At 44.8% G+C, this 12500-nt stretch overlaps 2 protein-coding genes across 3 annotated transcripts in view; one reads left to right on the forward strand and one right to left on the reverse strand.

Moving 5' to 3' along the window:
• LOC143286594 (zinc metalloproteinase-disintegrin-like atrolysin-A) overlaps window positions 1-12500 on the forward strand; it is a 78364-nt gene that overhangs the window by 39770 nt on the left and 26094 nt on the right. The gene's annotated exons all lie outside the window — the stretch shown is intronic.
• Window positions 4459-11339, reverse strand: LOC143286592 (uncharacterized). Its single transcript, XM_076594219.1, has 2 exons — window positions 10220-11339; window positions 4459-6249 (listed from the first exon to the last, which is right to left on the reverse strand). The coding sequence occupies exons 1-2, from the start codon at window positions 10556-10558 to the stop codon at window positions 4795-4797; spliced, it is 1794 nt and encodes a 597-aa protein (XP_076450334.1). The 5' UTR covers window positions 10559-11339; the 3' UTR covers window positions 4459-4794.

Genomic DNA, 12500 nt, shown 5'->3' on the forward strand with positions numbered 1-12500 from the left:
TTTATGGTCGGGCGCATTACCCACTAGGCCACACGGACACTGTTTCAGAAGATGAGCGTCTTACCCACTCCGCCACCTTCGTTTCCTACGGGACTTGAACGCATGAACACTTTCTTCCTTCCTTTCCTACGGGACTTGAACGCATGAACACTTTCTTCCTTCCTTTCCTACGGGACTTGAACGCATGAACACTGTCTTCCTTCCTTTCCTACGGGACTTGAACGCATGAACACTTTCTTCCTTCCTTTCCTACGGGACTTGAACGCATGAACACTTTCTTCCTTCCTTTCCTACGGGACTTGAACGCATGAACACTTTCTTCCTTCCTTTCCTACGGGACTTGAACGCATGAACACTTTCTTCCTTCCTTTCCTACGGGACTTGAACGCATGAACACTTTCTTCCTTCCTTTCCTACGGGACTTGAACGCATGAACACTTTCTTCCTTCCTTTCCTACGGGACTTGAACGCATGAACACTTTCTTCCTTCCTTTCCTACGGGACTTGAACGCATGAACACTTTCTTCCTTCCTTTCCTACGGGACTTGAACGCATGAACACTTTCTTCCTTCCTTTCCTACGGGACTTGAACGCATGAACACTTCCTTCCTTCCTTTCCTACGGGACTTGAACGCATGAACACTTCCTTCCTTCCTTTCCTACGGGACTTGAACGCATGAACACTTTCTTCCTTCCTTTCCTACGGGACTTGAACGCATGAACACTGTCTTCCTTCCTTTCCTACGGGACTTGAACGCATGAACACTGTCTTCCTTCCTTTCCTACGGGACTTGAACGCATGAACACTTTCTTCCTTCCTTTCCTACGGGACTTGAACGCATGAACACTTTCTTCCTTCCTTTCCTACGGGACTTGAACGCATGAACACTTTCTTCCTTCCTTTCCTACGGGACTTGAACGCATGAACACTTTCTTCCTTCCTTTCCTACGGGACTTGAACGCATGAACACTTTCTTCCTTCCTTTCCTACGGGACTTGAACGCATGAACACTTTCTTCCTTCCTTTCCTACGGGACTTGAACGCATGAACACTTTCTTCTTTCCTTTCCTACGGGACTTGAACGCATGAACACTGTCTTCCTTCCTTTCCTACGGGACTTGAACGCATGAACACTTTCTTCCTTCCTTTCCTACGGGACTTGAACGCATGAACACTGTCTTCCTTCCTTTCCTACGGGACTTGAACGCATGAACACTTTCTTCCTTCCTTTCCTACGGGACTTGAACGCATGAACACTGTCTTCCTTCCTTTCTGGCCGGGCATATTGCCACTGGACAAGTACAGGAGAAAGACAGGCAAGAACATTTAACTCACTCAGTACGGCCAGTCCTCTCTTCTCCTCTACACAGACCCCTCGGATGTCCAGTGGGTTTCTCAATGACCCAACCTTTAGCTTCCGTCGTCAGATTTGTGGTATTGTTTGTCAACATTCACCTCTTCAGTATGAGAGCCTTCCACTTGCAATATTTTGATGGTGGTAATTGGGATGAAACGCTGTTAACGTCTTCTCTTTCGCCGTTCGTACGGAGAGAGTTAAAGCCAGACACTACAGTCAAATAACGACTTTTTTTTCTCTCCGACTATATCTTTTTTTTTTGTATGCTAGGTGTATCATCACTTGTGGATCACAAAAAAAGTGTTCTTAGATTCCTGTGAATACCCGTTGCTATGGAAACAAATCAAAATGGCCGACAAACAATGTATGTGGTCCATGTGGTGCATGCAGACACTTTTTGTTATGTGGACTTGATACACAATGACATTATCTTCATTTTCACGTGAGATTGTGATGATTCTTCAATTATTGTACATTTTATGAATTTTTGAAATTTTGGGTATTTCGAAATCATCAAAATATACAATGGGTAAAAAGATTGGAACTGCTATGAATTAAAACCCAGAGAATATTTTCATATAAACTCGTGAAAAAACTTCAATAACAGGTCATAAAACAATCACGCAGAGTCTCATGGTTTTAGGTTTACTCATCATTGAGCAAGTCCAAGGTATGTTGTCAAGGCCAGAAACTTTACGACTTGCGTCGAAATTGAACAAAAAAATTATTGATAAACACTTTCGTAATTCAGCAAGAAATCTTTATTGGCAATTCTTTCATTGTTAAAGACATCTTTTCAGTGGAAAAACTTATGCATATGATAGAAGAGATGTTCAAGAGTCGAAATCCATCAAAAACCCAAATCATGAAAAATCATCATTTTGGTCTCTTTTGACTGCCGTGTCCCCCCTTAAAACACGTTTCACCCCGCATCATGAATTCATCCCTAGCGGTGTGTGTCATGTACCCTCACAGAAATGAAAGAACAAGGAGCTAGTGTCCTGAAAACCTACTTTCAGTTCAAGAGTTTCCAGAAACCTGTTCGTCCCGTCAACTTCCTTTTACCCTACTTTCAGTTTTGTTTTGTTTGTTCTGCTTTTGTTTTGTGTTGTTTTTTGCGCAAGCACACACACATATATACACATACACGCACGCACGCATGCATACAAACTGCCCGTACGTTTGAACAATTTCAGATTTCCTGTTCGACATGGGAAGGTGGCGGAATTATGTGTAATGTCCTGTCACAAATACTGGTGATATCAGACATTAATTTTTTTGGGGGGTGTGGGGGGGATTAATGTGGGCCTTTACATCTTGACATGTGTATCTTATCATGAAAATAATAATAAAAGGTAGGAAAGGAGGAGGTGTTGTTAGTTGGGGAAAACAGGACAGATCGAGAGTGTAATCAAAGATAATAGTTGAAATACGATTTAGCAGAATTGAAGAAAACAACCAAACGGAAGGCCCAGCGCTTGGCTTACATCACTCATTGACAAATTCTTACAGTTGGGCCAACAGCAAAGTGAGAGCTGTATGATTAGTGGTTTCTCCACTACAATGGGAAGTCATTTACAGTTTAGTCTTTTGTGAAGGACTATGAAATAGGAGGCAAGATTGCATTGGCTCTTCTCAGTGCTGCAGCCTCGGGGGTTAGCTGGCCCTTGAGAACCATCCCAACCCCCCGACTGTCCTAAAATCCTCTTGGCCGAGAGAGTGGGGATATAACTTGGGCAAGACACTCTCCACTGGAATCAAATTCTAGCCCTGATAGTTGGGACAGCATTTGCCTCCTCTGCTGTTCTGGAGGTCATAGTTGGACACCATTGACAACCAACCACTTCACGGAAACAACTGACAATGAATGCGAGAAGTGAAAGACTGTTTGTGACACACTTTTAAGTTAGTCTGGCTCCATTAAACTCACAATCTAAAATGTCATGCAGAATTATGACGTGACTAAAAAAAACATAATTATTTATTTGATATAATCGGCAGTGATCGATACAAATGGTGGCAAAATATACAAGACGTTATCAGTACGAGCCTTTAATTAAAATTACGTCTCGTTTGGAGAAGTATGAAAACACTGCGTGTCTTGCTTAATGTCAAGACGCTATTTTTTTTTTTTTTTTTTAATTAAAAAAAAAACATTCTTGATGTAATGTCACACAGCATCATGCCTTTGTCTATTGTCAGTGGTACATTTTCCTTTTGCTTTTCAACAATAAGAAACAGGAAATCGATAACAAGTCGGATAAAACTCGCTAAAAATGTTGGTGGGTTTGTTTGTTTTTGTGTGTGTGTGTGGTTTTTTTTTGATTGTTTGTTTGTTTTAAATACAGTATAACAGCACACATAACTGAAGCACCTCTCCCATCTCACCTACACACGCACAGACACACACGCGCGCGCGCGTGCGCACGAACAGAAGCGGTTGGGGGGGGGGGGATACATTGACCAAACTATTCTTTGAACAAATTAAAAAATGTTTTAAGATCAGATTCGAAATATTTGATAACAGAACAGTGTCTAATATTTTATGGTAGATATTTCCAAATCCAATGTCTGAAGTGTGCAAATGTTCGGAAATCATGAAACTCGTGCCAGCGCGAGGTGGACTGGTAAATCTTTACAATGTCAGAGAAATAAGAAGGAACAGAGCCAGCCAGCCAGTGAACTAAAACACATACAAGCAATGTTGAACTTTATTCTCTCAGATACTGGAAATCAGCACAACTTATTACGAAGTGGAGTGAGGGTAACACCTGTTGTTTTGCAAAGAGGCTTTGAAGATCATACGAGTAGCTGAGTAGTGTGTGTGTGCGGGGGAGGGGTCATGGGTGACCAAGTGTGGGCTGGACGTGTGTCTCTTGTATTTCGTTTATTTCTGTGTGTGTGTGTGTGTGTGTGTGTGTGTGTGTGTGTGTGTGTGTTTCGTTGTTGTTGTTTTTTTCTTCTTTTTTCTTGTGTGTGTGTGTGTGTGTGTGTGTGTGTGTGTGTGTGTGTGTGTGTGTGTGTGTGTGTGTGTGTGTGTGTGTGTGTTTCGTTGTTGTTGTTTTTTTCTTCTTTTTTCTTGTGTGTGTGTGTGTGTGTGTGTGTGTGTGTGTGTGTGTGTGTGTGTGTGTGTGTTCATTGTTTTGTTTTGTTGTTGTTGTTTTTTTGGTGTTCTTGTTTTTGGAGGGGGTGTGTTGTTGTTTTTTGTTTTTGTGGTTGTTTTTTGTTTGTTTATTGGTTGGGGATTTTTTGGCCAGTAAAGAAAGTCTTGTGTTGAGCATTAACAAAAAAGACTATACCAAAAAAGAAAGAAAAACAGAAGAACAAGAGAACACATGTGCTCCACGGACTTGCACACACCTGAGACCACGGAAAAAAAGAGAGAGAAGACAAAGAAAAGGGGGGGGGGGGAAAAAGAAACATTGTGTACAAAGGTTCACAGCACTCCGGACGCCGTCTGGGACACACAGGACTGCTCCAGCTCGTTGTCTGTGTTGAACCTGTGCATGGTCGTCGTCATGACTTGGCTGTTCTGGGAGGAGGCTGCAGCGACCAGGAACCTGGGGAGACTACCCTGCCCCACCCGACAGCACACCGCTAACAGCTTGCGCGCACACACCGCGTAGCCGTGTCTGAAGGCCGAGTTCATCACCCCGTACACGATCCAGTTGATGGAGTTGTTGGCGAAGAGGAACATGACCCCCAGGATGAGGACCTCAGCAGGCACGTGGAGGAAGGAGCTGACCACGATGCTGACGCCGTAGGGGATGAAGCAGAGGAACATCAGGATGAAGACCACCAGCAGGGAGCGAACGAAGGCCACTTCCCGAGCTCGTTTCTTCCTCCGCTGCTGCTGAAGTGTCTGCAAGGCCGTGGCGAACTTGTTCTTCTTGGTCTCCTTCTTTCGTCGGCAGCAAGAGGGTTTCAAGAAAGACGTGGACAAGCTTAACGACCCTGCTGCTGCTGCTGTGGGTCCGACGTCCTGGGTGGAGGACTGGTCAACACCTGGGACTGAAGTTTGGCGCGATGTTTTGGGACACTGTTTGGACACGTTGTGAGTCATGGCTGATGGTGCGCTTTCTGGACACAGTTGCACGTGCTTGGGTTTGTCTTCTGTGGTGGTGGTGGTGGTGGTGGTGGTGACGTTAGTTCTTTCTTCTTCTATTATCTGCAGCCGACAGGGTAGTTCGGCACGGCCAGAGCCCTTTTCGTTTGTTTCGCCTATCCTTGTGTCTTCCTCACCGCTTTGTTCGGAATCGTCCATGGCACTTCCGGGTGTTTCAGCTGCGTCTTCAGAACGAGAAAAGCGATGCACTGAACTCTCCTTCCCCGTCTCCTCCTCCTCCTCCTGCTCCTCCTCATTTGATTCCGAAATGTTCTCTTCTTTCTTATAGCGTTCAGAACGTTCACACATTTCCTCACTCACTGTCTCAAGGTTTTCCCCGCAGCGGCCGTTCTCCGCCTGCATCCTCCTCCCGAACTTGACGCCAGGTTTCTCTCCCTTGCCGTCCTCCCGGACGTTGGAGGCCGGAGCTGGGGCCGGGAAACGGACGGACAGGCTGAGCCTGGCCCTGCGCCAGAAGCGGAAGATGGCAAAGTTGCAGTATCCGATAAGCAGCATGGGCAGCGTGGCGAAGAGCAACACCACCACCTTGGAGTAGGTCAGCCTGTCGCGGTTGAAGGAGCAGATGTGGGTGAGGGTGTTGTAGTGGTAGGACCCCGCGCCCCTCACGCCCAGAAGTGGGGGCCAGGTGAGCAGGACGCCCAGCACCCAGGTCAACAGGCAGAGGAGGACGGTGCGGCGAAGCGTGAAGACCCGGTGGTACAGGTGGCAGTGACACACGTGCAGGTAACGGTTGACGGAGATGCTGACCAGGGACAGTGTGGACACCTGTCACAGCACAGTCAACACACAGGTGGTGATGATGTTGATGATGGTGATGATGATGATGATGATGATGGTGATGATGATGGTGATGATGATGATGATGATGGTGATGATGATGATGGTGGTGTGATTGGTGGTGGTGATGATGATGGTGATGATGGTGATGGTGATGATGAGGCCAAGCTCTAAGCGCTTTAAAAACACTGTATCACAGGTCACGTCTGTGCTCCCCATTGTCATTGAAAACAAAATCGAACGAACGCAGATTCTTATTATATAGATAGATAGATAGATGTATAGATATATAAACAGACAGACAGACATATATATGATGTGTGTGCGTCTGTGTGTCTATGAAGCAAAATCAAATCAAGTGGAGAGATATTCATATATAAAATTAAATCAAATACGATTTCTCTCTCTCTCTCTCTCTCTCTCTCTCTCTCTCTCTCTCTCTCTATCTATCTATCTATCTATCTGTGTGTGTGTGTGTGTGTGTGTGTGTGTGTGTGTGTGTGTGTGTGTGTGTGTGTGTGTGTGTGTGTGTGTGTATTTCTGTCGTTCGGGGTTTGTCGACTTGTGTGTTTCTATATCTGAATGTGTGAAATCCCACCTATTTGTATTTGTATTTCCTATCACTATTTTATTTGTATTTCCTATCAAATAGGATTTTTCTACAGATTTTGCCAGTTACATCCCTTTTGTTGCCTTGGGTTCTTTTACGTGCATCAAGAGAAATCGTCAAGAGAAATCGTGTCGTATACAGACCAGGATTTTTACTTTCTCCCTTCCACTAGACCTTCAACCAGTGCCAGTCCTTCAAATGAGATGATAAATTGATGTCCTATGTGCAGCATGCACTCAATCGCACGTAGAAAAAAATCCACACCAACAACAACCCAAAAAAAAAGTTGTATCTTCCGCAAACTTCGCGGAAAGCTGACTTTGATAGTAAAAAAAATTCACTTGCGGACAGGAAAAAAGAAAAAAAAAATATGTGGGTTGTAAGGCGCTATGGCAACGCGCTCCACCTGGGAAGAGCAGCCCAAGTTTACACAGAGAAATCAGTGTGACTAAAACGTAACACGACACAATACAACACAAGCAACACATGAGAATACAATACAGCACAACTTGACGCAACGACAACGAAATGCAACAAAACACAACACGTCAGATTATGATAAAATGCAATACATATACAGCACAACACAACACAACGCAAAGCAACACGACGCAAACACAACACAACACTACACGACACGACACTACACGATACGATGCAACACAACACAACAGAACACACAACACCAGCAAAACAAATGCCATACAGTACAACGCAAGACGACTCAACGCAACCCAGCCCAACCCAACACAACCTAACCCAACCCGACGGTCCAGATGACACATAACAACGCAACACAACACAACACAACAGCAGAACACAATGCCATACAACACAACGAATAGCGACACAACACAACCCAACCCAAAACAACCTAACCCAACGCAACGGTCCAGATGACACAACACAACACAACACAAAAGCAGAATACAATCCCATACAACACAACGCATAGCAGCACAACACAACACCACAGATTACAACACAACACATAGCAGCACAACACAACAGCAGAATACAATGTTATACAACACAACGCATAGCAGCACAACACAACACCACAGATTACAACACAACACATAGCAGCACAACACAACAGCAGAATACAGTGTTGTACAACACAACGCATAGCAGCACAACACAACACGACAGATTACAACACAACACATAGCAGCACAACACAACAGCAGAATACAATGTTATACAACACAACGCATAGCAGCACAACACAACACGACAGATTACAACACAACACATAGCAGCACAACACAACACGACAGATTACAACACAACACATAGCAGCACAACACAACAGCAGAATACAATGTTATACAACACAACGCATAGCAGCACAACACAACACGACAGATTACAACACAACACATAGCAGCACAACACAACAGCAGAATACAATGTTATACAACACAACACATAGCAGCACAACACAACACGACAGATTACAACACAACACATAGCAGCACAACACAACACGACAGATTACAACACAACACACAGCAGCACAACACAACACGACAGATCACAATGCCACACAACACAACACATAGCAGCACAACACAACAGCAGAATACAATGCCATACAACACAACACATAGCAGCACAACACAACAGCAGAATACAATGCCATACAACACAACACATAGCAGCACAACACAACACGACAGATTACAACACAACACATAGCAGCACAACACAACACGACAGATTACAACACAACGCATAGCAGCACAACACAACAGCAGAATACAATGCCATACAACACAACACATAGCAGCACAACACAACAGCAGAATACAATGCCATACAACACAACACATAGCAGCACAACACAACAGCAGAATACAATGCCATACAACACAACACATAGCAGCACAACACAACAGCAGAATACAATGCCATACAACACAACACATAGCAGCACAACACAACAGCAGAATACAATGCCATACAACACAACACATAGCAGCACAACACAACAGCAGAATACAATGCCATACAACACAACACATAGCAGCACAACACAACAGCAGAATACAATGCCATACAACACAACACATAGCAGCACAACACAACAGCAGAATACAATGCCATACAACACAACACATAGCAGCACAACACAACAGCAGAATACAATGCCATACAACACAACACATAGCAGCACAACACAACAGCAGAATACAATGCCATACAACACAACACATAGCAGCACAACACAACAGCAGAATACAATGCCATACAACACAACACATAGCAGCACAACACAACACGACAGATTACAACACAACGCATAGCAGCACAACACAACAGCAGAATACAATGCCATACAACACAACACATAGCAGCACAACACAACACGACAGATCACAATGTCATACAACACAACACATAGCAGCACAACACAACAGCAGAATACAATGCCATACAACACAACACATAGCAGCACAACACAACAGCAGAATACAATGCCATACAACACAACACATAGCAGCACAACACAACACGACAGATTACAACACAACACATAGCAGCACAACACAACAGCAGAATACAATGCCATACAACACAACACATAGCAGCACAACACAACAGCAGAATACAATGCCATACAACACAACACATAGCAGCACAACACAACAGCAGAATACAATGCCATACAACACAACACATAGCAGCACAACACAACAGCAGAATACAATGCCATACAACACAACACATAGCAGCACAACACAACAGCAGAATACAATGCCATGCAACACAACACATAGCAGCACAACACAACAGCAGAATACAATGCCATGCAACACAACGCATAGCAGCACAACACAACACAACACGACAGATTACAACACAACACATAGCAGCACAACACAACACAACATGACAGATTACAACACAACACATAGCAGCACAACACAATACAGCAGAATACAATGCCATACAACACAACACATAGCAGCACAACACAACACGACAGATTACAACACAACACATAGCAGCACAACACAACAGCAGATTACAATGCCATACAACACAACGCAACACAATACTGCACAACGCAACGCAACGCAACCCAACCCAGCAGTCTAGACGAATCCCCCCCCCCCACTCCCCTCCACGCCCTCTATACGCCCCTACCCCAACCCCCGTGCCCCCCCCCCCCCCCTCGCCCCCTTCCCCCGGCCCCACCCCACCCCACCCCCCACCCCACCCTCACTCCCCTCCACGCCCTCCATACGCCCCTACCCCAACCCCCGTGCCCCCCCCCCTCGCCCCCCTCCCCCCGGCCCCCCCACCCCCCAACCCCACCCCCCACACACACACACAACTCACCACGCTCAGCACCCCCACCATCATGCCGTTCACCTCACAGTGCGTCTGGTTCACCACCGGGTTGTAGCCCAGAATGAGGTCAAGGACGAAGAAGGTCAACCAGTATCCCAAGGTCAAGATGTCCGCCAACGCCAAGTTGCCGATAAACAGGTTGTGCACGTAGCGTCTCCGCCGAAAGCGCTGAATGATGACGCTGATCAAAAAAGCGTTGCCCGTGACGCCGCAGATGATCATCAGACTGCCCAACGTGATGAAAAACACACGCGCAACGTCGTTGATGGGTTCACCTCTAAAGGGTGACAACTCCATCATCGTTGTAGAGTTGTCGCTCGTGTTCATCGTGGCTGAACTCGGAACGGGGGGAAAAAAAAGTCTAGGGGATAAAGACAAAATCCAGACACTGTGTACAAAATAAATAAAACGTTTTCAAACCGATTTCATTTCATTGACATTGTTTGTTTTTGTTGTTGTTGTTGTTTTTTTTCTTTTAAATTAAATTTTTATTCATCTGTTTCAGCTTATTTTTCTTCTTCTTCTTCTTCTTCTTCTTCTTCTTCTTCTTCTTCTTCTTCTTCTTCTTTTTTCCCTAGCACTCCGCCCAAAACGCACTGGGACAAATTGATGAGTTGTTGATATTGCTGATGTTTTATATTACAGATTACGCAAAACAAGTTTTCCTTATCACAGGTGTTGAAAAGTTTCAATTCGTAGAATGTACACGGGGAAATAATTCTACGGTAAGCGAGGACATAAATTCAAAGTTATTTGAACACACCGTCCTTTTTTTCAAGCTGGCAGAAAAGAATCAATATACTTCAAGACCGCATAAGGCGAACAGTTGCTGCAAACAAATCTTCATTTATCACGAAACCGACACTAAAGCTGACAAGCCAGGGACTTAAACAATGAGCCCCAGATTCTTCTTTCGTTCTTTTTAAGACATTTAGAAGTGGTTCGATGCGACATCACAAACACTATTGCTCTTTCTCGCAAGAAATCATCCCAAAGACAAAAATTTGGGTTTCGTGGTTTCGGTTATGGTGACTAGGCTATTGTTGTTGTTTTATTTCTCATAAGCCATGATATAAGTGTGCTGACTTGGCCACACAGCCTCGTTAGAAACACGCCCCACGCACACACACACACACACACACACACACACACACACAAGTGGGTGGTTTCGAGTAGTACAGGGGGAGGGAAGATGGAGGTGGTAGACGCGACAGGGGGTGGGGGGCGGAGTGGGGAAGTGGAGCGGGCTGGGGGTGGAGGTGGTAGTGGAGGCGGAGGTGGAGGCAAGGCGTCCCACTTTGTACTTGACGTGGCGGTAACTCTTCCTGGTTTTGAACAATGGTGATGAAGTTGAGGGCTGCCGCCGGGCCCGGGACAGGACGTGTGTATTCTATGGCGATGGGATTGTTTAGAAACATTGAACCTGTAAGCTTTTAACATATATATATATAAATTAAAAAAAGAAAGTGTCTTTGCCTGTCTTTTTTCCTGTCTGTCTGCATGAACATTTATGTTTGTGTGTGCTTATGTGTATGTCTCGAGTGTGAACGTTCGTATTCACTCATGCCTCCGTCTGGTGTGTGTGTGTGTGTGTGTGTGTGTGTGTGTGTGTGTGTGTGTGTGTGCACTATTGCATGTGTATGTGTGTTTGCTTGTGAGTGTGTTTGCTTTTTTTGCTTTTTTTTTTGCGCGTGCCTGTGTGTGTGTGTGTGTGTGTGTGTGTGTGTGTGTGTGTGTGTGTGACATAAATGCATGCTCACACGCAGCACGAATGCACATTGGCGCCAGCGCACGCATGCACACATGTACACACTCTCTCTCTATCTATCTATCTGTATATTTGTATTTCTCTGTTTTTTTGTGTGTGTTTTTTTTTTTTGTTGTTGTTTGTTTGTTTGTTTTTTGTTGTTGTTTTTTTGTTTGTTTGTTTGTTTTTTTGTCACAACAGATTTCTCTGAGTGAAATTCGGGCTGTTCTCCCCAGGGAGAGCGCGTCGCTACACTGTGAGCGCCACCCATTTTTTTTTGTATTTTTTCCTGCGTGCAGTTTTATTTGTTTTTGGATTTTTCTACAGAATTTTGCCAGAAGCAGCCCTTTTGTTGCCGTTGGATCTTTTACGTGCGCTAAATGCATGCTGCACACGGGACCTCGGTTTATCGTCTCATCCGAATGACTAGCGTCCAGACCACCACTCAAGGTGTAGTGGAAGGGGGAGAAAATATCGGCGGCTGAGCCGTGATTCGAACCAGCGCGCTCAGATTCTCTCGCT

This window comes from Babylonia areolata, chromosome 10, assembly GCF_041734735.1.
Source record: "Babylonia areolata isolate BAREFJ2019XMU chromosome 10, ASM4173473v1, whole genome shotgun sequence".
Classification (NCBI taxonomy): domain Eukaryota; kingdom Metazoa; phylum Mollusca; class Gastropoda; order Neogastropoda; family Buccinidae; genus Babylonia; species Babylonia areolata.